This window comes from Lynx rufus, unplaced genomic scaffold (assembly GCF_022079265.1).
Source record: "Lynx rufus isolate CCGP_SWC_20201006 ecotype Redwood Valley unplaced genomic scaffold, mLynRuf1.p SCAF_4, whole genome shotgun sequence".
Taxonomy (NCBI): Eukaryota; Metazoa; Chordata; class Mammalia; order Carnivora; family Felidae; genus Lynx; species Lynx rufus.
Genome location: NW_025814856.1, coordinates 1,794,809 through 1,812,050, shown reverse-complemented (window position 1 = coordinate 1,812,050; position 17,242 = coordinate 1,794,809). Strand labels below are relative to the sequence as shown.

The 17,242-nt window shown below is 59.9% G+C and overlaps 1 protein-coding gene across 1 annotated transcript in view; it reads left to right on the top strand.

The window, feature by feature from the left end:
- Window positions 1–6,251, top strand: part of ZFR2 (zinc finger RNA binding protein 2) — a 42,929-nt gene extending 36,678 nt beyond the window's left edge. Inside the window, exons 14-19 of the mRNA XM_047096893.1 lie at window positions 226–364; window positions 2,099–2,196; window positions 2,529–2,624; window positions 3,886–3,997; window positions 4,559–4,656; window positions 5,379–6,251. Coding sequence (XP_046952849.1) covers window positions 226–364; window positions 2,099–2,196; window positions 2,529–2,624; window positions 3,886–3,997; window positions 4,559–4,656; window positions 5,379–5,561 — 726 coding nt within the window. The 3' untranslated portion in view covers window positions 5,562–6,251. The remainder of the gene's footprint in view (window positions 1–225; window positions 365–2,098; window positions 2,197–2,528; window positions 2,625–3,885; window positions 3,998–4,558; window positions 4,657–5,378) is intronic.
- Window positions 6,252–17,242: the final 10,991 nt, after the last annotated feature.

Genomic DNA, 17,242 nt, shown 5'->3' with positions numbered 1-17,242 from the left:
TTGTTGAGCGGCGGGCGTTCTTTACATGTGAAGGCACCTACATGCAGGGTGTTTTCTGTACGCATCTCTACACGTGTGTGCTCCTAGAGGGTGGGGGCTGTGTCTCAGTCCTCCGGAGGTTACAGGCGCCCAGCACAGGGCCTGGCGCTCGACCGCATTCTTGCTCGCTTACGCCTGCTTCTCAGCTGCACTGACGTGGACTCATGTCACACTTGCGCCCCACAGATGGTGACAGAAGACGAGTATGAGGTCTCCTCTGACCCCGAAGCCAACATCATCATCTCCTCCTGTGAGGAGCCCAGGATGAGGGTCGCTGTGTCTGTCACCTCGCCCCTGATGCGGGAGGACCCTTCCACGGACCAAGGTGTGGCGCCAGGCCCTTCCGTCCAGCCCCGCTCCCCACGCTCCCTGGTGACTGGGGGCCGCATCTGCCTCTGCTCTGGGTGGGGAGGGGGTCACAGCCACCAGCCTCCTGGCACTTCTGTCATCCCTGGATGCTGCTGGCAGGTAAGAACTGGGCCTTGGGGCAGCAGAGGAAGCAAGGTGACGACAGTCACATGAGCTCAGAGCACGGTCCTCCTCTTCCCTTTGCCTCCGGGCCTGCACAGACACCTGCTCCCCACCCCAGGGAGATCAGCTGTGCTGGGTCCCCGGGAGCTCAGCTGATTCTGTGTAGCAGGGGCCACAGGCAGCCCCACGGGCCCTAAGGCCTCTCGTGTGACACATGGGGGCCCTAGGGCTTGAGGCCGGTTGGCCGAGAGAGTGGGAAGGGCACTGGGCCAGGCCGGGGGCCAGCAGGGGCCTCAAGCCACTGCTGCGGTGAAGGCCAGCTGCCAGGAACACACCGTGGAGCTCACGGAGCCCCGGAACCTCGTGGAGCAGCCCCCAGAACTGTGTTCGTTCCTGAACCCCCTTCATGATTGTTTTGTCACAGCGGAGGGCCACGAACTTCTAACGGTCTTCTTTAAACACTTTTTTTAATGTTCGTTTATCTTTGAGAGAGAGAGAGAGAGAGAGAGACAGAGCATGAGTAGAAGAGGGGCAGAGAGAGACACACACACAGAATCCAAAGCAGGCTCCAGGCTCTGAGCTGTCAGCAGAGGGCTCGATATAGGACTCGAACCCATGAACCGCGAGATCATGACCTGAGCTGAAGTCAGACCCTTAACCGACTGAGCCACCCGGGCGCCTCTAACGTGCTTCTTTAAATCAGTTCATTTTTATCGCTTAAATTTTGGGGGAGCAGAACCCTGAACCATTGGCGGGAACCATCCCCAGTCGTCATGGTCACGTAAGAAATAACCACAGCGGGAAGAGACATTGTGAAATCCTAGCTGCAGGCCCCGCTAGGGTTTGCTCAAACACACGAACAAGGGCAGCCTGGGAGCGTCAGGCAGTGTGAGCGATCTGAGGCTCCTAGACGGGTGGGCAGGAGGGCGCCCCTCTGTGTCCCCCACAAGAGTGTCGGGCCCCAGGCTGGCTGTCACCAGAGGGTGACACCGGAGACGAAATGCCCTCCTCCCAGACCCACCCCGGACGGTTCCATCTCAGCCTGAAGCAGTGGCTGGGCTGTGACCCACCCGTGGGGACACCGATGCGTGAGTGAAGCTGTGTCCCATCGCCTGACCTCTGTGACCCGGGGCCTCCCGGAGCGAGGGGCGGAGAGCGTGAAGCAGTGGAAAGACCGCAGGAAGAGGCCCCTGAGTTTCTCCCAGATGCGGGGCCTTTGCCCTCGAGGACGGCACCTGTTCCCATCCAGCCTGCTCTCTCCCTTGCTGTGATGCACATGGAAGCGTCTGGAAATCTGGCTTAGTTCATAGTTTTCCATCTGAACTGTGATTTGCCAACCGAGGGCGTCAGCACTGAAGGTGCTCGGTAACCAGCATTGCACTCCGTCCTCATGGGAGCTCTCCCGCAGAGGGAGAGCATTTCCACAGAAATGACTTCTCTGGTCCTTGCGTGGCCTGGAGGAGAGATGGTCTGGAGCCCGGTGCCTTCCAGATAACAGGATGATGCCCAGGAGGGGCCGGGCCGCGTGGCCCAGGGAGGCGAGGGGGGTGGTGAGGGGTGCCGTGCCCACATGGCCCTTTCCTTCTAGAAGGAAGGCAGGTGCCTCAGCCTGACCCAGAAGACATCCTGAGCCCAGAGAAGTGCCTTCAGTCCCTGGCCGCCCTCCGCCACGCCAAGTGGTTTCAGGTCAGGGGGCCGGAGGGGGCCTCCATCTGTGTCCCGGTGCTCGAGAGCGGGCTTTGAATGCAGCTGTGGGAGACAGCCGTCTGCATGGCTACCCACGTCTCCTTGCCAAGCACTGACCCGACAAGACCCTTGTCAGAAACATAAAGGGAGTGACCCGGACTGCTCTGGGGGATGGCGGGTACTGGAGGCTCCAAATTGGGCCGGATCAGTGGGTCTGTGCCACACCCAGAGTCCCTCCTGGCCAGGCTCACTCCCCAAGGGTCAGCCCTTGTCCCCGAGGCCACGAGCGCATGGCTTCCTGAGCTAATGGTGTACTTCTCCCCCCCCCCCAGGCTCGAGCCAGTGGCCTACAGCCGTGCGTGATTGTCATCAGGGTCCTTCGTGACCTCTGCCAGCACGTGCCCACCTGGGGGGCCCTGCCGGCCTGGGTAAGCAGCACCCCGTGGCTGGCCCTGCCCTGGGGAGCCCCCCAAGGGCCTCCAACAGCCTTGACAGGCCTCATTTTCTCTGAGACAGAGGTTCCCCTTCCCAGTGTTGGGCTTTCCGAAAAGGGGCCCAACTGAGCAGCCAGGAGGGGTGGGTGGGGAGGGGGCGGCCTAGGGGTCCGTCGGGGCCAGGAGGAGGCCTGCTGCGGAGCACAGCCTCATGAGACTGCCGTTACCTTGAACCGGCAACCTCGCAGGCAGAACCAGAGAGCACGTGAGGCAAGGGTGCCCAGGACTGGCCTCGGGGCCGCCTGGTGCGTGCCCTCCCTCTTCCGAAGGGGAGACCCCCATGGCTCTGACAGCCCCTGGCAGTCAGTCCGGGGGCCCGTCAGGGGAGAGGAGAGAAGACAGAGGCAAGGGCACCCGTGCCCCCAAACCCCAGGTTGCCGTGCTGTGTCCGTGCACCTGTCGGCACGTCTGAGTCTGCCCATCTCATTTACTTTGGGGGACGTTTGCTTTCCATGTGCATTTCTGCTCCCAGCATCTCTCCCCCCCCCCCGCCCCCAGAGCCGTGCTCTTGCACAAGTAGACCCTTCCCACCCTGGCCTTGCCATCCTTGGCCTCACTCACCCGTGAGGACCGTCTCCCAGACCAAGGGCTCTCTCTGCCCAGTGTCCAGAGGAGGCAGGCGCTGCTCTCGGCACCACTCCTTTTGGGACACGTGGGTCCATTTGGGCGCCGAGAGGGCCCCGCATTCCCCAGGAGCCCGTTTCCCTGTAAATCTAGAAGCACCCCCCCAAGAGAATACACTTGTCCTGATCCCGCCCCCAAGACCCCCCCCCCACTGCTCCCCACAGGGAGGGGGGGGCTCCCTGGGGAGGGGAGCATGCCAGAGCAGGCCAGCGGGTCATCTGACCCTTACTGAATGCACGAGGGTCACAGAGAGCAGTTCTTCAACCCTCTTGACCCTGGTTTGCAGTGTTACTGTGCACAGGGTTTGCCGATGGAGAATCGGGAGGCGGAGAAGGCGCAGAAACCTGCCGGCAGCCACGCCCTGGGGAGGCAGAGACGAGGCCCCAGGGACCACCCTCCTCCTCAGAAGTCAAGGATGGGTGGGGGTGAGGGACAGTGCTGCTAGGGGCCTCCGTCCCAGGGTCTGCTGGAGACCCCGTGCATCGCAGCTGTCGCCTGGGGGAGAGTCCAGCTGGCCCAAGTGCTCTCCTCTGAGGCACGGCGTCGTCTTTTCTGTCCCCGCGGGGCCCAGGCCATGGAGCTGCTGGTGGAGAAGGCCCTGAGCAGCACGAAGGGGCCCCTGAGTCCCGGGGAAGGCCTGAGGCGTGTCCTGGAGTGCGTAGCCTCGGGGATGCTCCTGGCAGGTCAGTCCCGCAGGCCGGGGAGCCCAGAACAGTAGAGCAGGTGTGGCAGGCACAGAACGAGCCACTTGCAAACCCTGGGAGCACTGTGCCAGGCAGACAAGGGAAGGGAGCCGGACAGACACTGCATGCCACAGAAGCAGCGCAGGGACGAGGGTCCAGGGTCCGGGCAAGGGAGGGGCCCGCCCTGGGGCAGTGCGGCCCTGGGGCAGTGCGGCCCTGGAGAGCCCTGGGAATGTCGGGAAAGGAACCAAGCAGGGTCGCAGATAACGGGCGTCAAAGGGAGACAGTGCGCTGAGCCATCGAGGTGTTAGATGCAGAAACGGGGCTTTCCCGTCATTTTAGGGCATAGGATGGTGGCAGGTGAAGTGACAGGAGAGGCCGTGCAGGGGGCATGTGCTGCCGGCCCGTCCTGTCCCAGGGGTCTCCCAGGCGCACGCAGGGGTGTGGCTGGTGCACGCTTGGGGGCAGTGGGTGGGCCCTGCGTGGGACCCGCCCAACCGCGGTGGTGGTCTCTTCCCCTGGGTGCTTTGTCCTTTGCGGCCCCCACCTCTCCTCGACAAGATGGGCCTGGGATCCAGGATCCTTGCGAGAGAGACCAGAGGGACGCCCTCGGGCCCATGACCTGCCAGCAGCGTGAGGACCTCACGGCCAGTGCGCAGGTAGGACAGCCGGCCCGTGTGGTGCGTGTGGCTCCCAAGTCCAGGCCAGCTCGGACAGGACGGGCGTGGCACCCGGGTCCCCGCCCAGGTTGCGGCTACGCATGGACCCGGAAATGATGTGGGGTTCCCCCTCCCCCTCTCCTTCCCTTTGTAGAAACAGGTGGCCTGTGGGTGACGGGGGCAGGGCCAGCCTGGCTCGGGGCCGAAGCTGCCATGACAATGGGGCAGGTGCACACCTGGGGCTTTGCTGGCTGGGACTTTCCTGGGTGTTCCGTGGCCCCACGTCTCAGGGTGTGACGACACCCAGCCATGGCCTCCAGCTTGGCCCGCACAGCCCCCCGCTGTGGCTTCCCTTTTGTTAGCAAGTTTATCTGTAAGAAAGCCTCCCCGTGGCACAAAACCCACACGGACCCTGGCGCTTACGAACTGCCCTTAACGGGAAGAGTCAAGTTGCTCACGGTCATGGCCGAGTGGCGATGCAGGACTTGGAGTCCCAGTAGAGAGCCCAGAAAGGGGCTGATGCTCCGAGGGCTTCCTGGGAACGTCCTGCCATCGGCTGGCCCCAGCTCAGTGCGCTTCCCCAAGCCCGAGCGTGCCCCGAGCTCTGTGGTTGCTGGAAGGGTGTCGTCGAGGACACCCGGTGAGCTCGTGTCCGCGCTGGGCCGTGGGTGCAGGGCCCGCGGCGAGCAGTGGGAGGGTCCTGACTGGCCGTCTGCCCCCAGCACGCCCTGCGCTTGTTGGCGTTCCGGCAGATCCACAAGATCCTGGGCATGGACCCTCTGCCGCCCCCCAAAAGCAGGCCGGGGGCGCGCTTCCGGAAGAGGCTGCGGGAGGCAGGAACCGAGGCCCAGAAGGGTGAGGTCCCCAGGAAGCAGGGCCGGCAGGGTGGAGAGGGGCCCGCGTGAGCAGCGTCCCCCGCTGGGTACGCCCGGACGCGTCCTCACCGCAGCCGCTTCATCCCGACGCTGGACGGCCGTGTTCTCCATTCCGGAGCGATCTGTGGGTTTCTTTAAAAAGACTTTGCTTAAATCCTCCTGGAAATCACCTTATCCCGGGGTGAGGGCCCCCTGGGCAGCAGCCGGCACCCGAAGGCCCGCCCCGCGGAGGGCTGGCAGGTGCAGCACAGCGAAACCCTGCCGGCTTTGGGCTCACCCTGTGGCCCACCAAGTGTGTGGCCTTCCGGAGCGCTCCCTGCGGATGCCCCAGCCCTGCGTGGACTTGAAACCACATCACAGGGACAGGCCAGGGAGAGCCGGCGGGTGGGGCCGAGCCTGAGGACGCACCCAGGCCGGGATCCCCCGTCCCTGGGCCCAGCCTGCCCCAAACACATCCCCCCCCCCCCCCCCGCTCCAGACCCCAACCTGGAGACGCCCCACCCCAGAGGTCTGCAGGGCCGGAGCTGGCATCTTCCCGGCCAGCGTCCACCCTCAGGGAGGTGGGAGGGCCCAGTGGCGGTGAGGATGCAGGCTGGGTGCACCCCTGGCCCCCCAGAAACGTCTGTGACCCACAGTCTGCCCTGACCCCGTACCACCGAGTGCCTTCTACTTAACAGCGGGAGCTGCTCGGTCACTCCTCACGCACTGCCCCCCCCCCCCCCCCCCGCCCCGGGTGCAGCAGGTCTGGGTCCGGGCCTCGTGCAGGAGCCCGGGTGGACGAGGGGCAGCCCTGCCCAGTCCTCCCTCTGCGCTCGAGCCTCCCTGCCCAGTCGCCCCACGGCACTGAAGGGGAAAAGTCTGTCCTTGAGCCGAGGCCATCTGTGGTCAGTTGAATCCTTAAATTCCGCTTCGTATTTAGGGGGCAGTCTGAGTGCGGCTTTGTGTCTGGTGTCTCCGTAGAGCCACCTGAAAGTTTGCGAGGGTGGGGAATAAATAAGTGATGTCTCATGGTGTGGACTGTGCGGTCCTTGCTCGGGGTGCGGAGCCCCCGCTGCGCCCTCCCGCCGCTCCCTCAGGGCTCCGAGCGGGGGTGCCCGGCGGCCGGCATTTCTCTCTGACACTCAGGCCGTAGCGTGAGCGGCGTGCTGCCCGGAGGCTGTGCCCCCGTGTGTTGGTCCCCCGGGCCATGCCCGCCCCAGGGTGCCCTGGGGACCCTCCCCGAGGAGCACTCATTTTGCACAGGCCCCATGACCAGTCAGGGAGCCTGTCTTGGCCTGGTCCTAGAAATGATCATCAACGGGAAGGCTGGGGGCCCAGAGGGCTTCCTAGAGAAGGAGGTGGCCAAGCTGAGTTGGTGGGGGGCTCTCTGCCTGTAGGTCCCCTACCAGGAGTTCCCCAGAGTTTTCCCAAACCCTCGTTGCAAACGTCAGGGGGCAGAAGGGGGTTCAGACGGGGAGACTGGGTCACCGCTGAGCTGCTGACAGCTTCAAGCCCCCAGGGCGTCCCCAGGCAACGGTCAGGCTCCGGGGAGGGGAGCGGGGGTAGCGTGGGCCTCCGGTGGGGGTGCGTGTGTCAGAGCGCGGGCTGGGCGCACACAGACCCCCTTCTCAGCCCCCTGAGGCAGGCGAAGCCCTGCTTGGTTCTCACGGGCACGTTATCAACCGGAAACAGGAAGCAGCCGGCCAGTGCCTAAGCACTTCCACCCCCCCGGGAGGGCAGGCCCCTCTCCTCTGCCTCTGCCTCTGGGGCCCTGGGCCCCCTTCCTGAGGGAGCGGCCCCCTGCCTCCTACGGGCAGCCCAACAATCCCTAGGAGTCAGCGCCAGCCCCTCAGCCGGTCCTGGCCGCGGCCACGGATGGGGCACAAGGGATGGGTCTGAGGGAGGGTCCCGACATCCTCCGCCTCCTCCGGCGGTGGCTCTGCCCTTCGCCCAGCTCTCCAGGCTCACCACCACCACCACCACCGGGGAGTCCTCCTGGGTTCCTGTGTGCTCGAGCCCAAGCCATCACCGTCGGCACTGTCTCTGCTTGCCACTCGCGGTGGTACTCTGCTGCTTCAGTCCTCCAGCAGTGGGAGCTTGTGGTAAAATTCAGGCGACTCCAAATCCCAATGAGGCCCCCCAAAAGCCCACCTGCCACCCTCTCCTTCCATAACGCCCCTTCAGAGCCACCAGTCTCTTGCTGTCCTCAGACCAGCCAAACCTGTTCTTACCCCAGGGCCTTTGCACATGCTCCTTCCACTACCTGGTAAGCTCTTCTCTGACCCGTATGGCCGGCAACTCCTCCCTTCCCTCGGTTCTCCTCCCAGATGTCCCCTCCTCCAAGAAGACTCCCTGACCACCTCTCCCTGTCACATAACTATATTCGTTTTCTTTATACCACACGTCACTGATTAAAATCACCTGCCACCCACCTTCCCCCAGCGACATGAATTCTCTGTGGGCAGGAAGCGTACCCACTCCACCCACCGTGGTATCCCCCGGGCCAGAACAGACCAAGTGCAGGGCGGTAGCTCAGTGAATGCGTCACATGCTTGAAACTGGGCTCCGGCACCCCAAGGGGAGTCTCCCTGTGAGAGGGACGTGCCTCCTGGCAGTGAAGACCCAGTCCGCGTCCACCTCGTCCCAGGAGACCGTTGTCACGGTTTGGCCGAGAGGCTTCCGCTAAGGCAGGGGCAAGAGGACAGAAGGAAGGTGGCTTCGCCTCTGCCGCGGAGACTCGCCAGACGCGGTCGTCACAGCTTCGCGGGGAGCCCCGTGTCCTGCCGCCGTGACCTGCACGCAAGTGCTCGCGGACCGGCTTCCTCCCTCAGATCCTGGCAGGGGGGCAGCTCGGGGACACCTCGTCACCCACTGTTCGCTGGCCCACCCCCGGCTCCTGGGGCAGGGGGACAGTGTCCTCAGCACCAGGTGGCCTAAAGCCAATCCTGCTGACAGGGAGTTAAATCTTTCCCCCTAGCAACTCCCGAAAAAAATCAAGCAGTTGGTTAGCGAAGCACCGGGTCCAGATGGACGAAGCGTCTGGGCGACTGAGCTTGCCGCCGGCCCGCAGGGCGTCTCTTCCGGTCTCTCCCCTGCAGCCCTCTTCCCACCGGCAGGGGACCCCGGAGCCAGCCCCGTGGCAGGCGGGGAGGCTGGAGAGCAGGCCCCGGAGCGGCATCCCTGGACCTCGGGCTGCAGGATGCTGGCGGGCGAGCCCGGTTGCTAGGAGACAGCGGTGAGTGTGGGAGGGATGACGCGGGCAGTGTGGGCAGGGCTGGAGCCGCACCTGGCGGGCGGTCCGGGGAGGACAGAAATGGAAGCCGGCTCCATCCAGAGCCGCCGGCGACGCTGACCCCCGTGAGAAGCCGCCGTGTCCCTGGTCCGAAATAAGTCGCGCCCCAGGGGTGCAGGGAGCATCTCCAAGGCTCGGCCGGTGTCGACAGCGTTTGGGGGGGAAATGCCAGCTCCACCTCTCCCAGGAGCCCCGTGTCTCTCCTACGGTGGAGCAGGCAGCCTGGGCTGGGGGGGGGGGTCGTGCCCCGTTCGTGTCTGTTCAAGTTCTGCACGTAAAAAAAAAAAGAGTTGGGATACGGGTACTTGCACCCCCCACGTTCCCAGCAGCAGCATCCCCGGCGACCCAGTGGTGGACACGACCCGAGTGCCCATCAGCAGGTGAATGGACAAGCCCACTGTGGCCCACCCGCCCAGACACTGGAATAGTACTCAGCTTTAAAAAGGAAGGGCGTCCTGCCACCTGCCACCACGTGGACAGACCCGGAGGTCACTGTGTGCAGTGACGGAAGCCAGACACAGAAGGACACGCCCCGCGTGACCCCCTAGAGGAGTCCCGCCCACAGAGACAGAGAGTAGATGGTGGGAGCCAGGGGCGGGGAGTCCGTGCTTCATGGGGACAGGGTCTCAGTCTGGGGAGATGGAAAGTTCTGGACACAGATGGGGGGGGGCAGCTGCACGACAGTGTGAGTGTGCCTGACGCCGCTGAGCTGTGCTCTTGGAGACGGTGAGTTTTACGTCTATTTTAACACACCAGGGAACTTCAGTGCGTTGGGTTTTCCCATTACAAAAAGCCTGGAAGTTTCAGAAAAGCGAAAGAGTGGAAACGAGGTCGAGTACTATGAACACGCGCCGTGTTTCCTTCCTGTCTTGTCTCTCGTGCTCTCTCGGTGGCGGGTCGGCTCTTTATACCATTTTGATGCCTGCGTTTCTCCACGTGACGCCGTCTCAACTTTGATTCCTCGTTCTGCGTGTGCTTAGACTTTTTCTCATTTAATACTTCCACAGGCCTCACAATATGACTTTTTTAATTGTGGTAACACGCATATAAAATTTGCTGCTTTATATCAAAGTGTACAACTCAGTGGCTTTTGCTGTTTTCGCTGAGATGCGCGACCGTCGCCACCATCTAATTCCAGAACATTCCATCAGCTCAAAAAGAAGGCTTGCCCCCATTAGCTGTCACCCTCACCCTCCCCAGCCCCCACGACGTTTCGCACACGTGGACTCACACCCCGTGGGGCCTCTCGTGTCCGGTTCCCTCCCTGAGCATCGTGTGTTCAGGGTCCGTCCGCGGGGCGGCGGGGGCGGGCACCTCGCTCCTGCTGGCGGCCGAGGGACGTGCGCGTGTGGGCCGTGTTCTGTTTATCTGTTCATCTATTGGTGGGTATTTCCCCCCCACTTTTTTGGCTGAGATGTCATTTTTAATAGATGCATTTTAATAGATCCCACAAAATGAACGTGCCCTAATTTGCTTAACCATCCCCTCCTGTTGGACATTTTCAAGTTATTAACCACGATGCGGCAAACATGCTGTCTTGCACAGTTGTGGGTTTCTGTCCCTCCCTCCGTAGATGTCCCAGAATGGAACTTATCGGTAAGGGGCGCAGGCATTTGAAGGCATTTGAAATTTCCACGTGCAAGTTTGGAATCCGTCAGAACCTGGCCAGGTTCCCTCTCATGGTAAACAAAGGAGCCCTGTTCTCCTCTCCCAAGTCGGGACTGTGTCTTCTCATCTCCAAAATACTCATCTTCACATGGCCATGAGTTTGGCAGTTAGGTTTCATTCTGTGACATCTTTTTTTTTTTTTTAACACTTATTTATTATTGAGAGACAGAGAGAGGGGCAGAGAGAGGAGGAGACACAGAATCCGAAGCTGGCTCCAGGCTCCGAGCTGTCAGCACAGAGCCCGATGCGGGGCTCGAACTCACAAACCGCAAGATCACAACCTGAGCCGAGGTCAGACGCTTAACCGACTGAGCCCCCCAGGCGCCCCCATTCTGTGACATCTTGTATCGCACACTGCTGTTTCAGTTTCTTTTATCCAACCAGCGTTTATTGAACACCTGGCACGCGCCATGGGCCGTCACTCATGTGGCTTCCCTATGTCTGCCACTGAGAGGGTTGAAATGTATTCAGTATTCAATCAGCAAGCACTCCCCAACTTCCTTGGGAGGAACCAAAGCTGAACCAGCAGCTGTCCCTTGGCGCAGTGAGGGTGACTCCAGGCTCCCGTCTCAGCGTGGCCTTGAACAGACGAGCTGTGGGGTGTCAGGACAGTTCACTTCGCCTCCCCGACCTTCTATAAAATTGAGTCAAAACTAGCAGCACCCACCTTGCAGAGCTAGGGGAGAACCCAGTAATAAAGTGGATTTTTTAACACTTGCTGCACGGAAGGTTTCGGCCTCAGGGACACAGGCATGGCGGAGGGCAGGTGTGAAGGTGGAAACCAGCAATCAAGGTGAAAGTCACACAGGAAACCGTGACCTCTTCAGCTTCCAGAATACCAGCCGCCAGGCTGTGAGAAAAGCCCTACGGCGTCACTGGTGTTTGAGGCAGTGACCAATGCCTTGTACTCAACCCACTCCAATGGCAAGGAGCCTCCTGCCAGCTCTACGTCACTTGCCATAGAGCAAATGTTAGCTAGTGAGAGACTAAAACCCAAAAAGAGAAGGAAAAAAGTAATTTGGAGGAAAGAGACAATGAGAACAGAAGAAAGCAGTTGTAGAAAGCCCCTTATGCAGGTTATCCTCAGAGAGCTTGTAGAAGATGTGATGGCCAGGAAGCAGGTTTACATTTGCCTTTTGAAAAAGAACTTTAAGGGGTGCCCGGCCGGCTCAGTCAGTTGGGGGTGCGAGTCTTGATCTCAGGGTCGTGAGTTCGAGCCCCATGTTGGGTGTAGAGATTACTTAAAGATGAGAATCTTAAAAAGGAAAAAGAACATTCAAAGAACTAGAAAGAAGTTGGAAACTCAACCTGGTAGTCAAAATACGGAAATGTTGACAGACTTGGAAGAAAAAGTGGAATGAGAAGACAAAAAGAAAAAAAAGGCAAGAAAAGTAGGAGACCAATGTATGATGAAGAAGAAGAGACACCACAGGGGAAGAAATCACCAGTGACATCATTTAAGAAAGTTTGGCAGGAATGGAACACATGACACAGCCCGCCAAAACGTCCAGCGCGACCAGTGAACACAGACGCCCTCCAAACCCACGCTTTGAAAGTACAGGATGTGGAGGCTAAGAAGATTGTACAAGCTTCAAAAGAGAGGGCAAACAACGTGACAAGCAGGGGATAAGGAAGAGGACAGCTTCAGGTTGTTCAACTGCCCAAGGCTAGAGTCTGGAAGACACCAGGCAAGGAAGTCAGCCACCACTCGGGATAGTGTCTTCAGTCAAGCCACCGGCCACACGGGGGTGGAAGGAAAAGCCTTGAGGGTACACACTCCCGAAATGAGGGCACAGACCAAGAAACAGGGAGACCTAGGACCACCCCCCCCAAAAAAAAACAGGAGTCACTTCCCAGGAACCCCTAGGTGCTGAAGAAGGACCAGGGGTACAGCCGGGCCGCATCTGGCCCTGAGTGGAGAAGTTATATCCATTGGAAAGGTTGGAAGAGACGGAGTGTCATAGATACACAAAACAAAGGCAATCACTAACTCCAGGCAAATACCAAAACAAGGCCTAGAAAATAAAAGTGCTCCTTAGCGGACATTGCTCCACTGTGAACAAGTTACACATAATAACATAAAGGTCTACTGCAGGCTCGGCTCCAGAGGTAAAAGATTGATCAAGCCAGAGATGATCCCTGCCCTTGCTCATGGAACATACATTTTGTCAAGGGGGCAAAGGCACGTCGGGAGGGCAGTCAACAAGAATGAGTAGACGTGGTAACAGACGTGGGCTCAGATGGTGGGTGGCCACTATGGGTGGTCAGTAAGGGTCTCTTGGAGGAACCAGAAATGCTGAGAAGGAGCCAAGCTGGAGAGGAGCTGGGGAAAGCACATAGGAGGAGGAGAAAACAGCAGGCGCAAAGGCCCTAAGGCCAGGCAGTGCCTGGAACATTTGAGGAACAGCAGGCAGAGGCAGAGGAAGTGGTAGCAAGCCAGCCAAGGAAGTGGAGGGAGCTGAGAGCAAGAGGTGACAGCAGCCAGACACAGCTGGTGACGTAACGGGCCACCGAGAGGAGCTTGGGTTTATCCTCAGCATAGTGGAGCCACGCAAAGATTTTTTTTTTAATTTTCTACTTATTTTTGAGACAGAGAGAGACAGAGCGTGAGCCGGGGAGGGGCAGGGAGAGAGGGAGACACAGAATCCGAAGCAGGCTCCGGGCTCCGAGCTGTCAGCACAGAGCCCGACGCGGGGCTCGAACCCACAAACCGCGAGATCATGACCTGAGCTGATGTCGGAGACGCTCGACCGACTGAGCCGCCCACGCGCCCCGTGCCACGCAAAGATTTTAAGCCAAGAAGTGCTATGGACCCGGTTTACACGTGTTGAACCTACAAGCAGGCTCAGCTCCACCTACAGAACAAGAAAGACAAGATGAGGGATGGGGGCGGGCAAACAGGTTCCCCCATCAGAGGCAGGTCCCTCCCGCCTGGCACCCCAAAGCAGTCGCCTCGAGAAGCCCTTCCTTCGGTGAGTGGAGAATGGCCCGTCACACCATGTGTCCAGTTGCAGAGTGAGCGATGCAGCAGTTTTCCTCGAAAGAGCGGAGTGTTCGTCCGCTGAATCCCCCAGGTCCCCTGGCGGGGAGGAGAAAGCTAAATTTGAAGGTGTGCTAATTGGGGCACTCTGATCTGGCCCGGTGCTCCAGCCGAGGATCTTCGGGGGCCCCCCGGCAGCTCAGCGGTTCCCACGTCTGGCTGATGCCGTCCTGCCTCACCCGCCCTCTGGAGAACTCTTTGGGGGTCCGTCACGGGCCCAACACCTTGCCGTGCAACTGGCCTGTGGGCCCTGGAGCCCGACGGCCCGGGGTTGAAAGTGCAGCCCGCCGCTTCCTGTATCCCGGGGTGAGCCCGGGCGCCGACTGGGCCTCAGTTGTCTCGTCTGTGAAATGGCTGCAGTGAAAGCGCTCAGCTCACAGGTGTCAGTCATTGCGCATTACCTCTCCCCTCCCTTGTACTCGTTGGCTTAAAAAATACGTCCCGAGCCCCTCCTGTGTGCCAGGTTCAGGGGCCACAGCCGTGAATGACACGGTCCAAAACCCCTGGCCTTGGGGAGCTGATGTTCTGGAGAGGCCGCAGCCAGTAGATAACAACACCACCACCACCACCACAACAAAACGAGTACAATATATGGCCAGTTAGACCATGGTAGCTCTACTGATGTACAAGGGGAGAGGACGTGAAGTGTCAGAAGACTGGAATATTCTGTAGGCGCTGGAATGATGGGTACGTCCGGGGAAGTGTCCCAGGCAGAAGACACAACCAACGCAAAGGCCCTGAAGTGGGGACACGCCTGGGAGCTTTGAGGAGGCTTCCTTGGCCCCTGCTGCAAAGACTACGTTTCCCAGCTTCCCCTGCTACTAAATTTGGCCATGTGGCTAAGTTCCACCCAATGGAATAGAGCAAAGCTGTCACGTGCATCTTCCAAGAAGAGCCCTTGAAGGGAAGAGGTGTACCTTTCCCTGCCAACTTCCCGCTTCCTGTTGGCTGGAATGTACATGGGAGGGCTGGAGCTTCAGCAGCCATCTTAGCTCAAGAGGTGACAGTTCATGTGTGGAGAAAGGCAGAGGAACAAGATGGCAGGAGCCTCGGTTCCTGACACTGCCCAGGAGTACATCCCTCAGAGATTAATTTCTATCTACTTCAAGCCTCCAGCACCCGTGTGCTTCCACCCTGTGTAGCCAGTCCCGATTCAAACTGATGCATTACGTAAGGTGCATGTCCTATGACTCCCCTTGTTCGCCGTCTACATCGATTTTCATCCATATTAGTACAGAATTAAGAAACGTGCCCTGCCTTTGAGAAGTTTACAACCCCACTGAGTGAGTCCGCAGGCCTGACTTACAGCCCCAGCCAGCTGTGCGACCATAGACCAGTAGCTTGGCCTCTCTGGAACTCAGGATGGGCCCCCAAACCGCCAGGAGTTTGGAGAACAGGGGCTTCTGCAAATTGCAACAGCCAACAAAGGAGAGAGGTAGGACGCGAAAAACGGTGAGATTTGAAGAAACAAAGAAGGGCCTTCAGGAGGGAAAGCAGGTGGGTCCTCAGGGTTCCTCTGTCGCACGCGTCGGAAGACGGCACCACCGGACCCAGCGGATGGACGGGAGACCCATCAGATCTTGGAAGGGTGCACCCAGGGGCTCCCACTTCTGGCCGGGTTTAGGGCAATCTAATCTGACTCGCCGATTCCACGTCCTGGAGTACGTTCATTTCAACGCCCACCTTCCTGCCCTATTTTCAGTATTAGGAATCCTTTTGCTCGCAAGTGGCAGAAACCCCCTGCGGGAGCAGCCGAAAAAAGCAAAGTGGTTTCCAACACTAGTCATAGCGTGAACTCGAGGCACGGCTGGATCCAAGGATTTGAATTCCTCCTTCGGGATTCAGCCTCTGCTTTCTCTGCACTGGCCTCCTTCCCAGGCAGGCTCACGGGGCTCAGTCACCAAGGCCAGGTCCACACCCATCACTCGGTGAGACAAGAAAGCTGGTGCCTCCAGCGAGGGGTCTTTTCGGGGGCATAGAAGCAGGGTTTTGCTCTGAGAAGGTGGGTGCATCCTAAAAATGGTGCCAGTCGAGACAGGTGTGAGCTGGAGATGCCAACAGGACAGAGGGGAAGGGCATTCTGGGCAGAAGGAGGTGCTTTGTGGGAGCAGGAGGGGAGGCCGGGGAGGTCCGTTGGGAGCTGAACGTGAAGAGCTCCGAATGCCACGCTGAGCGTTTTCGGCAGTGGGGAGCTATGGGAGGATTTAGCGCGGGGGAGGGCTACAGTCACATTTTCATCCTTAGCCATGCAGGGGAAGGTGAACGGTGGTAGGTAGCAAGGGGGAAAACTGGAGGCAGCTGGGAAGTCGGGGAGGGGCTTCTGTGTCGCCAGCCTGTACCAGGCGGGGTGGCCTGGCGCGTCAGAGAATTTCTGGAATCAAGCTCGACAGGACTGAAACACGGAGGGTGAGGAGCCCGGGACTGGGTAATTCTGAGGCCCCGGCTGGCTTCCGACTAGTCGAGGGAAAGGGCAAGATCCCCCCCAGCTCCTGGCAGGAGGAGGAGATACTGGCAATGCCACCCCCGGGGACTGAAAGACCCCTCTAGCCTTTGAGATTCCAAGTGGCCAACTCGTGAATGTCTTTAGGGTTGGGGAGTTGACCGCTCCTAGAGCTCTGACCGAAATACGCCCCGGACTCAAAACCTATCTCCCTAGAGTCAGGTGCAGCTCAGTGCCCCGTATGCTGGGGGGGGGGGCCTGCACCCCCGGCTAGCCCTTGGAGATTTGGGAACCTGGCACTATGTACTTAAGCCCGTCCCTCTCCAGTCTCAGCACCTTTGGCTCCTCTGATGGCCTCTGGAGTTCGGGACAAGATCCCTGGGGTCCTGGGGAGGATGAAAGCATTACCCAGACAGTATTGTCACAGAGGGAGCAAGCCAGCCCCTTTCACATCTCCTCCCACCTCTCTGACTGCATCAAGCAGCAAGTCTCCCTGGGGAGCTAGGGCCCCTTAGAGTCTTGTACGTGGGCTCACGTCCCTGCTGAGCAAAAGGAAGGCAGGCCTCCATCACGGGGCCTCCGGCTCAGTCTCTGGTCTGCACCTAACGCTGGGCTGCTGGGCTTCCTGTGGCTATTTTGATGTGTTTCTATTTCAGGCAAGTGATGATGGTTTGCCATATATGGTGGCCCCGGGACCCAACCGAATGCTGGCTGCAGGGTCTCCAGCCCCGGGTCCACAGCCGGGCCTGTGCCTGTTGCTGGTTGCAGGGTCCCCTTCTGGAACTTTCCCCCTTGGACCTCTTCTCTCCTGTGTAACACCAAAGGATGGATGGTGCCATTGGTATCGTGTCACATCTCGGTGCTGGGTGAACAGCTGTTGACTCTAGGACCTTAATACATAGAAGTTCCCAGTCGTGGCTCCACAACAGGGAAGTTTTGTGACTCCGTAAGTGGGCGTCCGTTCCCAAAAGCCTTCTGGGGTGACATAAGATTACATACAGGACCCGGGACGCTCCTCCCTGGGCATCCTGGCTCACTGCCCTCCTAGGACCAGCTCTGTCCTTGCCAAGCGGACTCCTCCATCGGAAGCAGAGCCATGGCCGGAGCCCCCCACCCAGACCCCAGTGCCTCGGGCCTCAAATGCTCGTCTGTTTTCTGAGGTTGAAGCCGCCGGACCCGCAGAGAAGGAAGCCCAGGCAGGCTGACTTGGCCCGGGCCGGGCTTCACCGTCCCCTCCGCCAGGAGGCCTCTGGTCCCACGTGATTTTTTTTTTTTCTCTCTAGCCCCAGTTT